At 47.2% G+C, this 18,992-nt stretch overlaps 1 protein-coding gene across 1 annotated transcript in view; it reads right to left on the bottom strand.

Annotated features, from left to right (window-relative positions):
• Window positions 1–44: 44 nt before the first annotated feature.
• The window catches only part of LOC136438374 (uncharacterized), an 80,698-nt gene continuing 61,750 nt past the window's right edge, over window positions 45–18,992 (bottom strand). The window contains exons 129-159 of the mRNA XM_066433143.1: window positions 18,872–18,981; window positions 18,325–18,602; window positions 17,837–18,108; window positions 17,514–17,713; window positions 17,152–17,311; window positions 16,764–17,020; window positions 16,364–16,641; window positions 15,957–16,147; window positions 15,553–15,752; window positions 15,190–15,349; window positions 14,802–15,058; window positions 14,402–14,679; window positions 13,995–14,185; window positions 13,591–13,790; window positions 13,229–13,388; window positions 12,841–13,097; window positions 12,441–12,718; window positions 12,058–12,248; window positions 11,654–11,853; window positions 11,382–11,538; window positions 11,001–11,263; window positions 10,595–10,875; window positions 10,184–10,455; window positions 5,698–5,891; window positions 5,177–5,333; window positions 4,618–4,965; window positions 4,020–4,288; window positions 3,778–3,884; window positions 3,317–3,458; window positions 2,614–2,813; window positions 45–2,276 (exon numbers count right to left, since the gene is read on the bottom strand). Of these exons, the coding sequence (XP_066289240.1) occupies window positions 926–2,276; window positions 2,614–2,813; window positions 3,317–3,458; window positions 3,778–3,884; window positions 4,020–4,288; window positions 4,618–4,965; window positions 5,177–5,333; window positions 5,698–5,891; window positions 10,184–10,455; window positions 10,595–10,875; window positions 11,001–11,263; window positions 11,382–11,538; window positions 11,654–11,853; window positions 12,058–12,248; window positions 12,441–12,718; window positions 12,841–13,097; window positions 13,229–13,388; window positions 13,591–13,790; window positions 13,995–14,185; window positions 14,402–14,679; window positions 14,802–15,058; window positions 15,190–15,349; window positions 15,553–15,752; window positions 15,957–16,147; window positions 16,364–16,641; window positions 16,764–17,020; window positions 17,152–17,311; window positions 17,514–17,713; window positions 17,837–18,108; window positions 18,325–18,602; window positions 18,872–18,981 (7,859 nt within the window). The 3' untranslated portion in view covers window positions 45–925. The remainder of the gene's footprint in view (window positions 2,277–2,613; window positions 2,814–3,316; window positions 3,459–3,777; window positions 3,885–4,019; window positions 4,289–4,617; window positions 4,966–5,176; window positions 5,334–5,697; window positions 5,892–10,183; window positions 10,456–10,594; window positions 10,876–11,000; window positions 11,264–11,381; window positions 11,539–11,653; window positions 11,854–12,057; window positions 12,249–12,440; window positions 12,719–12,840; window positions 13,098–13,228; window positions 13,389–13,590; window positions 13,791–13,994; window positions 14,186–14,401; window positions 14,680–14,801; window positions 15,059–15,189; window positions 15,350–15,552; window positions 15,753–15,956; window positions 16,148–16,363; window positions 16,642–16,763; window positions 17,021–17,151; window positions 17,312–17,513; window positions 17,714–17,836; window positions 18,109–18,324; window positions 18,603–18,871; window positions 18,982–18,992) is intronic.

Raw genomic sequence — 18,992 nt, 5'->3', positions numbered from 1 at the left:
ACAGAATTGTACTTTCAATAGACAAAAATGACACTAAACAGAGAAATGATTCAACACTTTATTCATAGCAAAGCAAAGCTTGGGTCTACTACTGCAACAATAAAACTACACGAAGGGGTTCAAATGAAATGTGTCAAAATAACCTGAGCTTTTCAATAAATATATAAATCTGTTGACCATTCGAAAATATTCTCTAATGTGTAAAAACACTTAACTATCCATATAATCTTACCCTAGTTTAATTCGTATGCATAACCATACACCAGGCATGGAGCATACAATCAATTTTGTACAAAATGTGTGAAAACGACTGTACCACTTTGTAAAACCAACTTTTGAAAAGTACCCTGGTATGCAGTAAAGGAATACACGAGTATCACAATTCGATTTTTCGTATCAAAGTTTGTCCAATTATTAAACCCCTTGTCGCAGTGTTGAATATAAAACAACAAAATCTAATTTCAAAGAATTACATCACAAACATGTATGACAAGAGCTTGATGATGCATGGTTTTACCAAAATCTAATTTCCCCAGCTATGTTACCACCGTACGTTGTATTAGTTGCTACTGTGCTAACATAAAGTTAGCGCTAAGTAAAGGCAACAGCTATAAGCCAATGTCTGAGCTGAGGAATGGTATGAAAGATTACTTGCGATTAGCTAATCAAGAATATTCGAATATAAACTCTCGAAAGGTAAATAAGAGCAGTAACATTACATACTGGCTTTACATAAAGGTTAAGATGCCAAGTAGAATTATCTCTGCATTCAAGGATCGCTTAATCGTATCGTTAACGTCTAACTTTACTACATGGATGAATACGGCTCAAAATCTATCTATCTCACCTTAAGCGTACATCTACGGTCAACTTGACTAAAATGTAACTTCTCATTCGAAAATAAGATTTTTGGTAGTATCGATGTTTACAATGTGCTGTTGACATTTTCCTGATTCATTCGTGGTGCCCTTGGACGCCTTCCCCCGGGGCTTCGAGACCTTGACCTTGACCTTCCGCCCTCACTTCCGCTAGGACTCCCTGGACGGGATCCACCGTGAGATCCATGCGGGCTGTGTGGCCTAGACCCTGGACGGGATCCAGGACGAGATCCACTTCCACAGCTTCCACCTGGACTGCCTGGTCTGGAACCACCGTGAGATCCATGGGGGCTGTGCGGCCTGGACCCTGGACGGGAACCACCGTGAGATCCATGCGGGCTGTGTGGCCTAGACCCTGGACGGGATCCAGGGCGAGATCCGCTTCCGCAGCTTCCACCTGGACTACCTGGACGAGAGCCTGGACGGGATCCACCATGAGACCCATGCGGGCTGTGTGGCCTGGAGCCTGGGCGGGATCCACCGTGCGATCCGTGCGGGCTGTGTGGCCTAGAGCCTGGGCGGGATCCACTTCCGCAGCTTCCACCTGGACTGCCTGGACGGGAACCACCGTGAGATCCATGCGGGCTGTGTGGTCTAGACCCTGGACGGGATCCAGGGCGGGATCCACTTCCGCAGCTTCCGCCTGGACTGCCTGGTCGAGAGCCACCGTGAGATCCATGCGGACTGTGTGGCCTGGAGCCTGGACGAGATCCTGGGCGGGATCCACTTCCGCAGCTTCCACCTGGACTGCCTGGTCTGGAGCCGCCGTGAGATCCATGGGGGCTGTGTGGTCTGGAGCCTGGACGGGATCCACCGTGAGATCCATGCGGGCTGTGTGGCCTAGACCCTGGACGGGATCCTGGGCGGGATCCACTTCCGCAGCTTCCGCCTGGACTGCCTGGTCGAGAGCCACCATGAGATCCATGTGGGCTGTGTGGCCTAGAGCCTGGACGGGATCCACCATGAGACCCATGGGGGCTGTGTGGTCTAGAGCCCGGCCTGGAGCCTGGACGAGAACCAGGTTGGGAACCACCATTGCAACTGTTTGATGGGCTGGGTGGTCGTGGGTCGACGTCGGGGCCGCAATCGGGATCAGGGTCTGGTAAAACAGGGTCTGGTCGAACAGGGTCTGGTCGGATAACGTCTGGTCGGATGGGACCTACGCCTGGGTTGACTGGGCCACATTCAGTTGGGTCCGGCCCTGTAGGACCAGGGTCGGGGTTGTGTGTGACCGGGGGATTCTGTCCTCCAAATGGGCCCCCTCCCCAACTTTCTGGATCCACACCAGGAGGTACGTCTTGATACGCCGGGTTGTTGAAGTGAATGTCCCCATTCGTCCCCATCTCTACATCAACCAGCTTCTCTGCTGATGATGATCCAAAAGCAGCCGATGCAAGCCTAGATGAACAAATTGGCAACATATGGTCAGTTTCTATTAGAGAGCTGCTGACTTTGTTGTGGTGTATCATAAACTTTATACATTTTTATTACCCGTTGGGAATACGGTTACATATTTTCTAAGAATAAGAAATAAACTACTTCTACAATTTAGCAACAAATCGCGTTTTACTTTGTGTCCAATGTTTATTTCTACACGCGAGTGTAAAAGCATTCTCTTATTGGCCTGTAAAAATCGCTTAGATACGCATGCACGCAGTGTTGTCATCTAAGGAAGCAGTGGCATGCATTTGTTTTGATGCAGAAAATGCAACGTTGGTCAATAGGAGAAACATACGCGTACTTTCCCGTTTCCTGTCTGATGGCGTGGATGGTCACCCCGATGAAGAAGACACCGGCAGCGCTTGCCACGGTGACCAGAGCGATCTCCCAGGTCTCCATTGCTGGCGCCTCGTTGTCTCTTGGTGTCTCCTCCGGTCCCTGGTCACCAACCTGTTCCACTTGTATCCCTGTGCCCAAGGAAGCTTCCAACGCCAGCTGCAATGCATTTGATAAAAGGTAAACGTTACATTGTGGCATTGCTTTATACTACGCAACTATCGTCTTTGCTCATAGCTATAGGTCGCGACTGAATGCTTAGGTCCCAATTGCCCCGGAGCCCGTCGGGGGTGTAATCCTGGTCGGGCCCCGAAGCCACAAATTTGTCCCGGTGGACTGCCGGTTACCGGGGGGTACCTCCCGGTGCTCACACGATTACTTAACGGCGTCTATCTGTTACCGGGTCCCGTGTTGATTCTAAGGCCGGGTTAAAATGATTCGGGGTCCCGACCCGGCCCTACAATAGCTGAAGCAGATCGAAGCCGTGTCCACGTCCGTGTGACGTTTACTGTTAGTTGTTTGATCTGGAGTCTTAATCAGTGCACATCAAATTCTGAAATTGCATCCGACATATGTGCAACATGATGCTAGTTAAAAGTTTCTTCAGTTGTCTTTGCAATAGCTGAAAAGTACGACTACTTGCACTGCACAGACTTAATTACCTGGTTGTCTAAGATTGCGGCCTCCAGATTTTGAGCAGGTACAACAGTTGCAGTGGTGTTGTCGAATGGTGTATCCACATACAGCTCAACATCAACTCCATCTGGTGTCTCAGTAATTTCTCCGATAATCACGTCATGTGGTCTAAAAAGAGTATGTAAGAAACAAACATTAATGGTGCTTTGGTGTGGAAGAATGTTGTACAATCACGAAGATTCGAAGTATCTACCGCTTTATATGATATCTATTTTATGTAATTTTGTTCTGTTGGTTAACGCGACATATCAGTACTTCTAGTTTTTATGACCAACTATGTTCTGAAATTCTGCAAAACGCTATTGCCTATCCTCCTTTCATTGACATTATTCTGAACATTTCGAATTCGTTATTTGTCATGCGTTTCATGATCAGATTCTGTGTTATCAGCAACGTTTATAAAGCATCGAAGCAAAGATATCATTACCTGAAAGGATGAGTGTTGTTTTCCGGAAGTTGACAGTCGTTACCTTCTAGGGTACAGAACTCGTTAAGTATGTCAGCAATGGCGGCTTGCAATGCCGTGAAGTTCACCTGAAACATAATTCAAATATATGTACTTAATAAGCATGTTGAATTCATTTTGCAGAGAAAGTGATCAATTGTATGGCGACGCGTTCAATATTACTATGTAATTTTACTTTTCTATTCATTTAGCAAAAGACGTACCGATTCCTCAGTGGCCTCTTCCAAAGTGACAATAACACCGCCTTGTTCTAAAGGTGTTGGTGGACGGGTAGGTTTTGGTGGTGTAGGCGGTAATGGTTTGTTTGTTGGCCGTGGTCTGTTTGTTGGCCGCGGTCTGTCTGTTGCAACTTTCTCTGTTGTGACCGAAATAGATGTCCACATCCCCTCATCAGTTGCTGGTGACTGATCTTGAGTGACAGGTGAAGATGTCCATATTTGCTCTGGAGTTACCGGTACTGGTACTGTCGCATCTTGTATGAAATGGGGGGGGGGGGGGGGGGGGGGGGGAAATGGGCCTGTTAGTATCTGAGCAGATAATGATGTTGACCATGTTCTGGTAAGTCGACATAAGTCTTCAACAGTACTAGTATATGCAGAAAAGAACAACTCGGTAACAGCCTGTCAGTTTGCGTGATATGTACATTATATTGACAGGCATTCCGATTTTGGTATGTTTATTGCGCAAAGTTTAAGTTTAGGGAGGAAATAGCAAACGAAAAAAAATCCTATGTGCCAGTATCTCCTTTTTTTCAAACACAATACTGTCACGTATGGAATTCACCAAGTCTCCGGCACTTACTTGAATGAACAGCCTGGATGTCCAAGTTGAAGCCTGTTCCGCTGACCGTGGCGTCACTGTGGAAGACGATCCAAACGTCGGATGCTTCCTCGCTGACGATCACTTGTGGTGCACGGTGGATGACGTTACCGGTCAGGAAGGTCACACATCCGGGGTCTGTACCCCATCCAATCAGCACGTAGTCCAGCTGCCACTCCAGGTCCAGGTGTGTGACGGTGATGTGGAGGATGAGCCCAGGTGGAGGTCTGATGATCCACATACAGTCCTGGTCTGCAGGGTAGGGGCCGGGGTACAGCGGGGACGACACAGCTCCTGCCATGAAGTCATCGCGGATGTCTCCACACGTAGCTGATTGGGAAAAGAATACAAGTCAGAAAAAAACGAGCGCTGTAATTTTCCTTTATCATATCGTAGATGAAATATATTTTCAGCAGCAATTGTATCATGGCACCGACTTCATTGTGTTTAATGATGCTCAATGAAAAGATCAGATGAATAAGTGACTTGAATCTTGTATATAATTTTTGCTAAACATGTTTGTATCATTAGTGTGTCTTACCTGTGCACTTGGATCCGGGCACGCAGTGGCAGCCGTATTCCCCATTTTCAATGCTCCAGATCTGGCCGTTGTGACAGACTGCCGACTCACACTCTATCTGATCCCGGCCCACACAGCGGCACCTCTGTTGGTTTCCATCTCCCCATTCTTCTCCTTGCTGTAAGAATCATTTGACAAAAGAAAGATGTAGATATAGATTGCTATGGTTAAGATTCATGTTCGTTTCTTTCTTTTGTTCTCGTCGGGTTTATTATGTCTACTGATATGCCCTGTTATGCAAAATGAGTTAAAGATAGAAGGTCGTCATCATAGCTTGTCGCAGTTTCGCAGCTTCACAGTTAAAGATAGAAGGTCGAAATATGACGATGCAATAAAACATTGTACATGTACGTACAACTTAAAAGTCGCCAATACTTCTCAATTAATGTCCCATTGCACTCACTGTGTAAGCGTATCTACACATGTTATAGAGAAGGAGCAAAATATAAGAAACGGAAAACATCATAAGACGTGTTACGTACCGGATGGTAGCCGAAGGCATCCGTACATCCGCAGTCCTCGAACTGCACGCATTTGTCCCCGCTGAGGATGTAGCCAGCGTCACAGGCGCACCCTTCCACGCAGGGCTGCGCACATTGACTGTTGACGTTAGTGCAGGTGGCTGGGCAGGCAGTGGTGCAGTTGCTGTAGTGGCTGTTGGGACCGCAACTGACGGCTGCAGAAAGGAGTAAAAAGAATAGTACGTGACTTCTAATCTGTTAGATAATACAAAATGTATATCAGTCCTCCTCCAAGTCCTGTTGGGCAAATCTAAACAACATATGAGTGATAATTAGTAAACATACCGTGCCTGCATCAACGGAACAAGAAAAAGTAAGCAGATAGTTGATCCTCTGCAGCAAAAGATCACAAAGTTTCTTTGAAACGAAAATGCATGTGATTTAGATTAATTAAAACATTCAAAACCACCCCTGTATTCAAGTGGTATAGCCCGAAATTGTTTACATCACTGCCGCACATGGGGAATCGGCGGGAACTTTTTTCAACGCCATGATCACACGGTCAAGCACGATCTAGAGGAGACGAGGCAGCTCCATTGACCCAAGTACACACACGGACTCAGTTGGAAGCTAAAGAAGCGAGGGTGAGCCTCGATTGTCTCTTTGGGAGTGTAGTTTTTGGGGAAGTAGAGTCATTGGGGGAGGGGGGCGGTAAGTGTTAGTGTGACAGATCATGATAGGTTGTATCTATGAAATGAATGAATCCCGTTCCCACCGCAGTCGATGGCGATACCAGATTTCAGCTTTGGCTTTCGATATGCATCGTATATATAGGGCGTACATTTTACCATATTGGTGATGTTTTATATACACTGTCTGGTAGCTGTCAAGGCTTTTTAATAGTCACTTTCAAAGTTTCAAGATCACCAGCAAACATTCATGGCTTTTAAACAGAACATTATCAACTGGTAAGCTGGCGGCACATCGTATTCGATATATTATATATTGCTCCAATTGTATGATATGTTGTTATTGTCTCTGATAGTGAGTAAACGTGACGTATAGGAATTATGTCATGCCACATCATGTAAATTTTATGGATGACATCCCCTGCAGACTCGAAAGCGAAAAAACAAGATGGACAAATTAAACACACCCCTCCCCCCTAAATGACACCCCCCCCCCAAAAAGCTTTATGCTTAGATTTGTACAATATTGACCATGGATAAACGATATAAATGAATTTAATGGACGCGACAAGACACGGTGTCTTTTATAACAGTTCAAGAAGTCATCATGAACAAAGTGACATCGCTACAGTACAGCTACACCCAAGACTACCACAGTTGTGTCACTTCTACAACTACGCCCAAGGTTAGTGACGTTACTTGTACAACTATCACACTAAACAAGTACGCTCAATGCTACCACACGACATACCGCCCCATTTACAATATTTTATTATCACGGGGACCATCGCTGGTGGGGTACAAATTGTTTTTGTTTTTTTTCGAAACTAGGCAGGTGAAAATTAATGCGCGCGCGGATGTCATCCATATTATCAAAGCAGAGGTTTCGATGGTGGGCTAGTAGTGGCCGCAATTTTTAACGCTGCCCTTCCTCCACCTCTGCCACAAAACGCAAGATGAGGGAAGGCAGCATTAAAGATTGCGGCCACTACTAGCCCCCCGATCGAAACCTCTGCTTGGAGAATATGTCATCCATACAATGTTTATTGATAATGATAGTAATAACCTATATTGTACATTATTTCCCTATCGGGCTAAGTACAGGTATATAGATACAAAATGTCTCTAACAGGTCCTCTACTACCAATCTAAAACGTTGGTTCTAAAACATAGGTTCGACTTCTTCTCGTCTCTTTGTGATGTTTAAGAGATATAGGTTGAGAAGGTTTTGTTTGATATAGTATGGTTAATCGATGATAAGGCCTCAGGTGCCGCCCTTGTCATGGCCGCTACAACAAAATTCTATGTTTGTAAAAACGCCTGCCGCGCTCTCCAACACCGTTTACAGGTGTATAGATGAAAGGAAGTGGCCCATGGTTTGTTTACGTTTATCTATAAATAACGCAAATCTCTAGACCATGAAAGTACATCTACTGTATCATTAGGCACTCTGAAACACTAGTAATCCTCCACCCCGCGCTTCATGCGATATTTCGCCATTATCTGAAGACGCGTAGTCTGGTATGCGAAGATAGGACCTCATAACATGAGAGCATGTTTGTATGTTTACAACCACAAAGCTACTGTTTATCCACTTCAACTTTTACTTTTACGACCCTTCACTTCCAAGCAAATAATCATGGCGAAAATAAAGTCACCCTTGCATGTGAACCGTAGGTCATGTCAAATCTCCAATGGAGTGAATGTTAGAATTCCACCTTATTCTGTCAAGTAGACGAATATGAATGAAAAGGTACATCTACAAAGTGTCTCCCTATATTACAGAAGACTATCTTTTCTAGACAAGCAATTCTGTGAACTGTGAAGACTAAGGGGGGACATAGTCGGCACAAGGTAAGTCAAATACTACCATAAAAACTACTACGTCGTGAAAAAGAAAAGGACTTGTACAGATATATGTACTCTCTAGATTGCTTACTTACTTTTCTTTGGTCATGATATGTTGATAGCCCCGAACTCACTTGAAACACAAGTGATCAACGAATTTTAAGTAACTTGAGCGCAACTTGGTATTTTCCGTGAAGACTGAGTCTTACATACTCTACATCCATGACAAAATCGTCTCAAAAAGACCAAAGACAGGCACATCACTCATGAATATGTTCATTCTGCTGCTGCCTCGTGGTTGGAAAAAGTCCTCAACTGGATCGGTTTGAGATAAAGGTTGTTTATTCTCAGCCGACACGGCAGTGCGCATACTGTACGAACTAACATAGCACAACTCACCCGCGGCGCAAGGAGAAAACCTGGAGACGGCGATAGCGAGGAGGAGCGGCAGTAACGTCTCGAGGCGGGTAGCCATTCTACACGGCGCCCCTTCTTTTGTTCTTGGCTACTACGTCGCGTAAAGTCCCGCTTGGTAGTCCCCTAAACCACCCCAACACGACCAATTCAACTCCCCGAGAAAGCGCTTGTGAAGCGCGGACAAGTGTCTAGGGCGTAGCCCCACTACGGGGCAGTTGACATGTGATAAATGTGCCTTCTAGAGCAAACATGGGCGGGTCCTTAATAACGGGGCCTACGCTGTATTTGCTGAACTCAGAACAAAAGTGGACATGTGTTGACTTTGGGTTGTGCCCACACGTCACCTCCTAACCATTGACATGCCGTTAAAACCGCCGTTGTGTCTTTTTTGGAATGTATGGTTTAGAGTGTCTCGCCGGGTCAATGCGTTCGTGTTAACGTCTACGTCAGAGACCGCTATAAAAGCCACAAGAATGACTCCTTTACCTACATGTATAAATCAATCATGGTGTAAAGCTGTGACAGAAATCCCCGCCTTGGCAGAAGAAGAATGTGGGTTATCTTGCGGCAGGGTGTGCCGACAGAGCAAAGGGCGTTTCTTTCACACGACATTGATTAGAAATAACTATGTGCTTTGGTCATGAGTTTATGGCTTATCAATTCAACATTTTGGTGCCCTAACAACTTAAGACCGCATTTGTAATGATAGGAGTTGCCCTAAGTTACTGGCCTTGAGATTCTAAGATAATGTCATATTTGTTCAACTTTCTGACATTCCCTTACACAAACTGTTGCCATAACAAAACAAAGTATCAAAGCAATTGAGACTACTTCTATAGGCAATCTCTCACACCACAAAATGTACTACCAATGAAATTTTAGATTGCCGCACTCTATAGCCATACACTTGTTCTTGCCATCCCCAATTGAAGTGAATCTTATACACACCTTGTAGAACATGACCATTATTGTCCTTTGATAACGTCGAGATATGTAATGCTGATGAATGACATACGAAAACACCGATAATGACACCACCCTTGTTGCAATCGTTACGTATCTATCTCACACGTCAAATTATTTTCCTCTCACACGTTACATCTTTGCCCTTTCTATGATCGTCGCATAAAGGATGACTGTGAACGATGTGTTACGGTGATTTCCTCCCACAAAATGGCTTACATCATTTCCTTTTCGGGTTAGACTTATGCTTAATCTGGCTTTACGTGTAGTGAGAGGTACTAGTCTCGAGAAAGATTTAAAACATGTCCAAAACCTTACATAACAATGTAAGTTGGTTGCCTTGAATGAGCAGAGTTGACCATTCAGTTAGAGTTGTCATTAATATACTAGATGTTCCTCGGGCGTGAGTACGCGCACAGCATGACTATGGATATGAAATTGTGCAACGAAACGAATGAAGATCACCACTAGCATGAAAAACTTAACATGCAACAATCGCCTGTCTCTGTATGGTCGTCAATTGCGTCAATGTTGATACTACGAGAACCATTACTCTTGGGAAATGCTTGAAGAACAGAAAATGTACATACCGCAGAAGGATTCATTCCTCCAAGAATCAAGTGTGATTCCGAACGCATTACAGGATGCGACGTAGGCTTCGACGTTCTCGCAGAGTCGCTCGACATCGCCGTCGTACGCGCAGACGTCATAGACGCAGCTTTCGTAAAACTGAGTGGAGTTCACAACACCGTGACAAGCCTGGAAGTCGCTCTGGATTATTCCGCACCACTGGTCGCCCTGGACGATGGTTTCTAATGCCGGGTCACAGACGGGTTCAATAGTTCCTACTTCATCGGGGCATCTGTAACGGACACAAGGTAGGTCAATCAGGACAAGTGATTTGTAACTTTGTTGAGTTAGCGACATATAACAAGTTCCCTCAATATGTAAAATGATTTCTCTGTTGTTGATCATCTCTTTTAAATGACAGAAATACTTACTCGTCATCCATCACCTTCCAGCTGTTTCCTAACTCAATCACCGTACTAGCCATAGTTCCATTAGGCTTTAGCATGTCATCGGAGACATCCCCGTTGAAGTTGCCACACATGCCCTGTGTAGTGTTGAGGTACGCCGGTGGTACGACGATTTCTAGGCGATGGTTTCCGTCGAAGGACACCTTGAGTCCAAAGGTAGTGGTGAGCACGACGTTGGTGCCACTGAGCTTCACACTGATGCCTGCTGCCAAGTTGACCGGTGGAGTTGCATGAAGGCCGTCCACCTGCAGATACCAAGAAAGGGGCAAACCTTCAGTGATAGAGCGGCTATCTACTGGGGCTTAATTTAGGAAAAGAATATGGATTTCTCAATAACAATCAAAATGGGATGATAGTAAAGAACATTTACCGTCACAACCCTCGATTGTCCCAAGATCACAGTATGTCTGTAGACGTTTATACGTGCGCTGTCTGTGTAAGATACACGGTTGGAGCCTCTTCTGTCGTTGGTAGCCTGAATCTCAAAGGCCGGAAGGGCGCCCGTCTGTTGCTCAGCCTTGGCAAGAATGTAGCTGCATGCACCCTGGTAATTCAGGTTCCTTCCGTCGAAGGTCAAGTAGTGAGGATCGCCCCAGCTAACGCAAATACCTTCCTCGACTAAGGTTTCATCTTCTGAAAAACATGACATAAATTGCGAATTAGAATTTGTTTCCACTCTTGTGAAAAGTTTATCAGTTTAAGAAAACTACAAGATACAGGAAAGTCAAACAGTAACAGCTACGGTACCCACCAGTACAATTCCTGTCAGGCAAGCAATGACAATCCCACTGGCCGTCCTGCAAAGCCCAGAAGAATCCGTCATCACAGGTGACGTCTTGACAACGGATATCATCCTTCCCGCGACAAGTACAAACTTGGCCATTCACCACGCCCCACTCCTCTCCAGTCTGGAATAATAAAATGGAGTAAGTAAGTTGCAATGTATTATTTCCTAATTATCATGAAATAACACAAACATTACACAGAGAGAGAGGCAATTTCTAAAAGCGTATCAGGACTTACTGGATGATAGAACCCGTCCTTGACACAACCGCACTGCTCATATGGAACGCAGACTTCACCGCTGAGGACAAAGCCGAGGTCACACTCACACGCCTCCTTACAAGGGATCTGGCACTGCTGTGGTGCCGCCACGTCCGTGCAGGTACCCGGGCAGGCACTTGCACAGCTGGTGTAGTGACTGTTTACTGGACATGCCAGCGCTGATGGATAAAGAAAAGACAGTCGGAATCAATCAGTCGACTTCTTGCTATGGTGACATAATGGACGACTGACGTCAAAGATACAGAAGATCTCAAGGCTTAGTGTCCACTTTGTCTACTTACGACATATTGTTGGTGTCCTCCAATCACCCAAGTCTATTCCCTGTTCAGAGCATGCTTGCACGTAGGCCTCCAAGCTCTGACAGAGCAGTTCCAAACTGCCTTGGTACTCGCAGACGTCGTAGACACAGGCATCATAGTAGACACCCGGATCAACCAGGCTATGACAAGCCTGGAAGACTTCCATGATCTTGCCACAGCGTTGGTCGCTCTCAATGATGGCCTGTAGCCCTGGCTCACAGTTAGGCTCGACGATTACAAGTTCGTCAGGGCAGCTGGAACACAATTGTCACGACGTGAGGATATATCAAGCCAATCTTCCAACATACCAAGAAAGAATTGTCGACTTGCTGGTCTAGCGGTCAGCGAGGCCACGTCATACATTCCTTTTGGCAAAGAGACGCAAGGAATGGCTTCCCTGAACTCATTTTTCTACTCTGTGCTCCCCAGAAGACCTGGATACCCACCTTGTGTTGGTCTTCCAGCTATTGCCCCACTCGTTGGCATCTGTAGCCATGCTTCCGTCCGCCTTCAGCATGTCATCGCTGTCGTCGCCGTTGAAGTTGCCACAAAGACCCTGTGTAGTGTTGAAGTAGACCGGTGGTACGACGACTTCTAGGCGATGGTTTCCGTCGAAGGACACCCTGAGTCCAAAGGTTGTGCTCAGCACGACGTTGGGTCCACTCAATTGTATGTCGATGCCCTGCGCCAGGTTGACCGGAGGAGTGACCTGCAGGCCGTTCAGCTGTAGAGACCAATTGAGGGACAAACGTTTAGTTCACCAAGTAACCAAACACGCGCTTTCTAAGAAACAAAGGTCTTTCAAGGAGAAAAGAAGTGCCAAAGAAGTTGTGCAGGCGGACTTACCGTCACAATGCGCCCTTGTCCCAAGATGACAGTATGTTGATAGATGGATATGCGTGCGCTGTCTGTGTAAGATACACGGTCGGAGCCTCTTCTGTCGTTGGTAGCCTGGATCTCAAAGCCTGGAAGTTGGTCGCTCTGTCGACTGGCCTTGCTGAGAATGTAGGTGCATGCACCCTGGTAATTCAGGTTCCTTCCGTCGTAGGTGATGTAGTGAGGATCGCCCCAGCTAACGCAAATGGCTTCGACTGGGCCGCGTACTATTGCATAAGACGAAGGGAGATAGCAACTGAGTTAGGCATCTCATCAACGATTACAACTAGATAAGAGAGGGTATACGTAAAGGATGAAGGTTTGAACGTTTGCAAAGAAGTCTTAAAGTAGCACCCACCACCATCACAATTTCTGTCGGGTAGGCAACGACAGTCCCACGTGCCGTCTTCCAAGCTCCAGAACAAGCCATCTTCGCAGACGACTTGTTGACAGCTGATATCATTCTGTCCACGACAGCTACAAGTCTGACCGTTTGCTTCGCTCCATTCAGCGCCCAACTACAAGACAAAGGCACATGTTATGGAATCGTCAACTCAGCCAGATTCCTCATGACTCTAGCAACTGTAACTCTGAGACTTTTCTCAGCTCTGACAGCTAGCGATTCCTACCAAAACAGAAAAGGTAGAGTTTCAGAGGTCGCACAAGAGACCACGCAGTGCATACTCTCTAACAAGCAATTTAAAAAAAGGGAAAACTGACCGGGTAGTAGATGCCGTCCTTCAGACAACCGCACTGCTCCTGTGGAACGCAGACTTCACCGCTGAGGACAAAGCCGAGGTCACACTCACACGCCTCCTTACAAGGGATCTGGCACTGGTGTGGTGCCGCCACGTCCGTGCAGGTACCCGGGCAGGCACTTGCACAGCTGGTGTAGTGACTGTTTACTGGACATGCCAGCGCTGATGGATAAAGAAAAGACAGTCGGAATCAATCAGTCGACTTCTAGCTATGGTGACATAATGGACGACAGACGTAAGAAATATGGAACATGCCAAGACTAAGTGTCCACTTTGGGTACTTACGACATATTGTTGGTGTTCTCCAATCGCCCAAATCTATTCCCAGTGCAGAGCATGCTTGCACGTAGGCCTCCAAGCTCTGACAGAGCAGTTCCAAACTGCCTTGGTACTCGCAGACGTCGTAGACACAGGCATCATAGTAGACACCCGGATCAACCAGGCTGTGACAAGCCTGGAAGTCTTCCATGATCTTGCCACAGCGTTGGTCGCTCTCGATGATGGCCTGTAGCCCTGGCTCACAGTTAGGCTCGACGATCACAACTTCGTCAGGACAGCTGAAACATAATTGTCACGACATCAGGATAAATCGACCCAACCTTCCTACATAGAAAGAAGTTTACTTGCTGGTCTAGCGGTCAGCCAGGCCAGGCCATTTATTTCTCATGCTACATGTAGAGACGTAAGGAAACGCTTTTCTGAACTCAGCTTTATACTCTGTGCTTGTCCCAAAGACGGCATCGTGTCTCTCCAGAAAAGACCTCGATACCCACCTTGTGTTGGTCTTCCAGCTATTGCCCCACTCGTTGGCATCGATAGCCATGCTTCCGTCCGACTTGAGCATGTCGTCTGTTTTGTCGCCGTTGAAGTTGCCACAAAGACCCTGTGTGGTGTTGAAGTAGACTGGTGGTACGACGACTTCTAGGCGATGGTTTCCGTCGAAGGACACCCTGAGTCCAAAGGTTGTGCTGAGCACGACGTTGGGTCCACTCAATTGTATGTCGATGCCCTGCGCCAGGTGGACCGGAGGAGTGACCTGCAGGCCGTTCAGCTGTAGAGACCAATTGAGGGACAAACGTTTAGTTCACCAAGTAACCAAACACGCGCTTTCTAAGAAACAAAGGTCTTTCAAGGACAAAGGAAGTGCCAAAGAAGTTGTGCAGGCGGACTTACCGTCACAATGCGCCCTTGTCCCAAGATGACAGTATGTTGATAGATGGATATGCGTGCGCTGTCTGTGTAAGATACACGGTCGGAGCCTCTTCTGTCGTTGGTAGCCTGGATCTCAAAGCCTGGAAGTTGATCGCTCTGTCGACTGGCCTTGCTGAGAATGTAGGTGCATGCACCCTGGTAATTCAGGTTCCTTCCGTCGTAGGTGATGTAGTGAGGATCGCCCCAGCTAACGCAAATGGCTTCGACTGGGCCGCGTACTATTGCATGAGACGAAGGGAGATAGCAACTGAGTTAGGCATCTCATCAACGATTACAACTAGATAAGAGAGGGTATACGTAAAGGATGAAGGTTTGAACGTTTGCAAAGAAGTCTCAAAGTAGCACCCACCACCATCACAATTTCTGTCGGGTAGGCAACGACAGTCCCACGTGCCGTCTTCCAAGCTCCAGAACAAGCCATCTTCGCAGACGACTTGTTGACAGCTGATATCATTCTGTCCACGACAGCTACAAGTCTGACCGTTTGCTTCGCTCCATTCAGCGCCCAACTACAAGACAAAGGCACATGTTATGGAATCGTCAACTCAGCCAGATTCCTCGTGACTCTAGCAACTGTAACTCTGAGACTTTTCTCAGCTCTGACAGCTAGCGATTCCTACCAAAACAGAAAAGGTAGAGTTTCAGAGGTCGCACAAGAGACCACGCAGTGCATACTCTCTAACAAGCAATTTTTAAAAAAGGGAGAACTGACCGGGTAGTAGATGCCGTCCTTCAGACAACCGCACTGCTCCTGTGGAACGCAGACTTCACCGCTGAGGACAAAGCCGAGGTCACACTCACACGCCTCCTTACAAGGGATCTGGCACTGGTGTGGTGCCGCCACGTCCGTGCAGGTACCCGGGCAGGCACTTGCACAGCTGGTGTAGTGACTGTTTACTGGACATGCCAGCGCTGATGGATAAAGAAAAGACAGTCGGAATCAATCAGTCGACTTCTAGCTATGGTGACATAATGGACGACAGACGTAAGAAATATGGAACATGCCAAGGCTAAGTGTCCACTTTGGGTACTTACGACATATTGTTGGTGTTCTCCAATCGCCCAAATCTATTCCCAGTGCAGAGCATGCTTGCACGTAGGCCTCCAAGCTCTGACAGAGCAGTTCCAAACTGCCTTGGTACTCGCAGACGTCGTAGACACAGGCATCATAGTAGACACCCGGATCAACCAGGCTGTGACAAGCCCGGAAGTCTTCCATGATCTTGCCACAGCGTTGGTCGCTCTCGATGATGGCCTGTAGCCCTGGCTCACAGTTAGGCTCGACGATCACAACTTCGTCAGGACAGCTGAAACATAATTGTCACGACATCAGGATAAATCGACCCAACCTTCCTACATAGAAAGAAGTTTACTTGCTGGTCTAGCGGTCAGCCAGGGCAGGCCATTTATTTCTCATGCTACATGTAGAGACGTAAGGAAACGCTTTTCTGAACTCAGCTTTATACTCTGTGCTTGTCCCAAAGACGGCATCGTGTCTCTCCAGAAAAGACCTCGATACCCACCTTGTGTTGGTCTTCCAGCTATTGCCCCACTCGTTGGCATCGATAGCCATGCTTCCGTCCGAATTGAGCATGTCGTCTGTTTTGTCGCCGTTGAAGTTGCCACAAAGACCCTGTGTGGTGTTGAAGTAGACTGGTGGTACGACGACTTCTAGGCGATGGTTTCCGTCGAAGGACACCCTGAGTCCAAAGGTTGTGCTCAGCACGACGTTGGGTCCACTCAATTGTATGTCGATGCCCTGCGCCAGGTGGACCGGAGGAGTGACCTGCAGGCCGTTCAGCTGTAGAGACCAATTGAGGGACAAACGTTTAGTTCACCAAGTAACCAAACACGCGCTTTCTAAGAAACAAAGGTCTTTCAAGGAGAAAAGAAGTGCCAAAGAAGTTGTGCAGGCGGACTTACAGTCACAATGCGCCCTTGTCCCAAGATGACAGTATGTTGATAGATGGATATGCGTGCGCTGTCTGTGTAAGATACACGGTCGGAGCCTCTTCTGTCGTTGGTAGCCTGGATCTCAAAGCCTGGAAGTTGGTCGCTCTGTCGACTGGCCTTGCTGAGAATGTAGGTGCATGCACCCTGGTAATTCAGGTTCCTTCCGTCGTAGGTGATGTAGTGAGGATCGCCCCAGCTAACGCAAATGGCTTCGACTGGGCCGCGTACTATTGCATGAGACGAAGGGAGATAGCAACTGAGTTAGGCATCTCATCAACGATTACAACTAGATAAGAGAGGGTATACGTAAAGGATGAAGGTTTGAACGTTTGCAAAGAAGTCTTAAAGTAGCACCCACCACCATCACAATTTCTGTCGGGTAGGCAGCGACAGTCCCACGTGCCGTCTTCCAAGCTCCAGAAGAGGCCATCTTCGCAGACGACTTGTTGACAGCTGATATCATTCTGTCCACGACAGCTACAAGTCTGACCGTTTGCTTCGCTCCATTCAGCGCCCAACTACAAGACAAAGGCACATGTTATGGAATCGTCAACTCAGCCAGATTCCTCATGACTCTAGCAACTGTAACTCTGAGACTTTTCTCAGCTCTGACAGCTAGCGATTCCTACCAAAACAGAAAAGGTAGAGTTTCAGAGGTCGCACAAGAGACCACGCAGTGCATACTCTCTAACAAGCAATTTAAAAAAAGGGAAAACTGACCGGGTAGTAGATGCCGTCCTTCAGACAACCGCACTGCTCCTGTGGAACGCAGACTTCACCGCTGAGGACAAAGCCGAGGTCACACTCACACGCCTCCTTACAAGGGATCTGGCACTGGTGTGGTGCCGCCACGTCCGTGCAGGTACCCGGGCAGGCACTTGCACAGCTGGTGTAGTGACTGTTTACTGGACATGCCAGCGCTGATGGATAAAGAAAAGACAGTCGGAATCAATCAGTCGACTTCTAGCTATGGTGACATAATGGACGACAGACGTAAGAAATATGGAACATGCCAAGACTAAGTGTCCACTTGGGGTACTTACGACATATTGTTGGTGTTCTCCAATCGCCCAAATCTATTCCCAGTGCAGAGCATGCTTGCACGTAGGCCTCCAAGCTCTGACAGAGCAGTTCCAAACTGCCTTGGTACTCGCAGACGTCGTAGACACAGGCATCATAGTAGACACCCGGATCAACCAGGCTGTGACAAGCCTGGAAGTCTTCCATGATCTTGCCACAGCGTTGGTCGCTCTCGATGATGGCCTGTAGCCCTGGCTCACAGTTAGGCTCGACGATCACAACTTCGTCAGGACAGCTGAAACATAATTGTCACGACATCAGGATAAATCGACCCAACCTTCCTACATAGAAAGAAGTTTACTTGCTGGTCTAGCGGTCAGCCAGGGCAGGCCATTTATTTCTCATGCTACATGTAGAGACGTAAGGAAACGCTTTTCTGAACTCAGCTTTATACTCTGTGCTTGTCCCAAAGACGGCATCGTGTCTCTCCAGAAAAGACCTCGATACCCACCTTGTGTTGGTCTTCCAGCTATTGCCCCACTCGTTGGCATCGATAGCCATGCTTCCGTCCGACTTGAGCATGTCGTCTGTTTTGTCGCCGTTGAAGTTGCCACAAAGACCCTGTGTGGTGTTGAAGTAGACTGGTGGTACGACGACTTCTAGGCGATGGTTTCCGTCGAAGGACACCCTGAGTCCAAAGGTTGTGCTCAGCACGACGTTGGGTCCACTCAATTGTATGTCGATGCCCTGCGCCAGGTTGACCGGAGGAGTGACCTGCAGGCCGTTCAGCTGTAGAGACCAATTGAGGGACAAACGTTTAGTTCACCAAGTAACCAAACACGCGCTTTCTAAGAAACAAAGGTCTTTCAAGGAGAAAAGAAGTGCCAAAGAAGTTGTGCAGGCGGACTTACCGTCACAATGCGCCCTTGTCCCAAGATGACAGTATGTTGATAGATGGATATGCGTGCGCTGTCTGTGTAAGATACACGGTCGGAGCCTCTTCTGTCGTTGGTAGCCTGGATCTCAAAGCCTGGAAGTTGATCGCTCTGTCGACTGACCTTGCTGAGAATGTAGGTGCATGCACCCTGGTAATTTAGGTTCCTTCCGTCGTAGGTGATGTAGTGAGGATCGCCCCAGCTAACGCAAATGGCTTCGACTGGGCCGCGTACTATTGCATGA

The sequence above is a fragment of the Branchiostoma lanceolatum genome, chromosome 7 (assembly GCF_035083965.1).
Source record: "Branchiostoma lanceolatum isolate klBraLanc5 chromosome 7, klBraLanc5.hap2, whole genome shotgun sequence".
NCBI lineage: Eukaryota > Metazoa > Chordata > Leptocardii > Amphioxiformes > Branchiostomatidae > Branchiostoma > Branchiostoma lanceolatum.
Note: the sequence above shows the minus strand (reverse complement) of the source record. Positions and strands in the feature narration are given on the sequence as shown.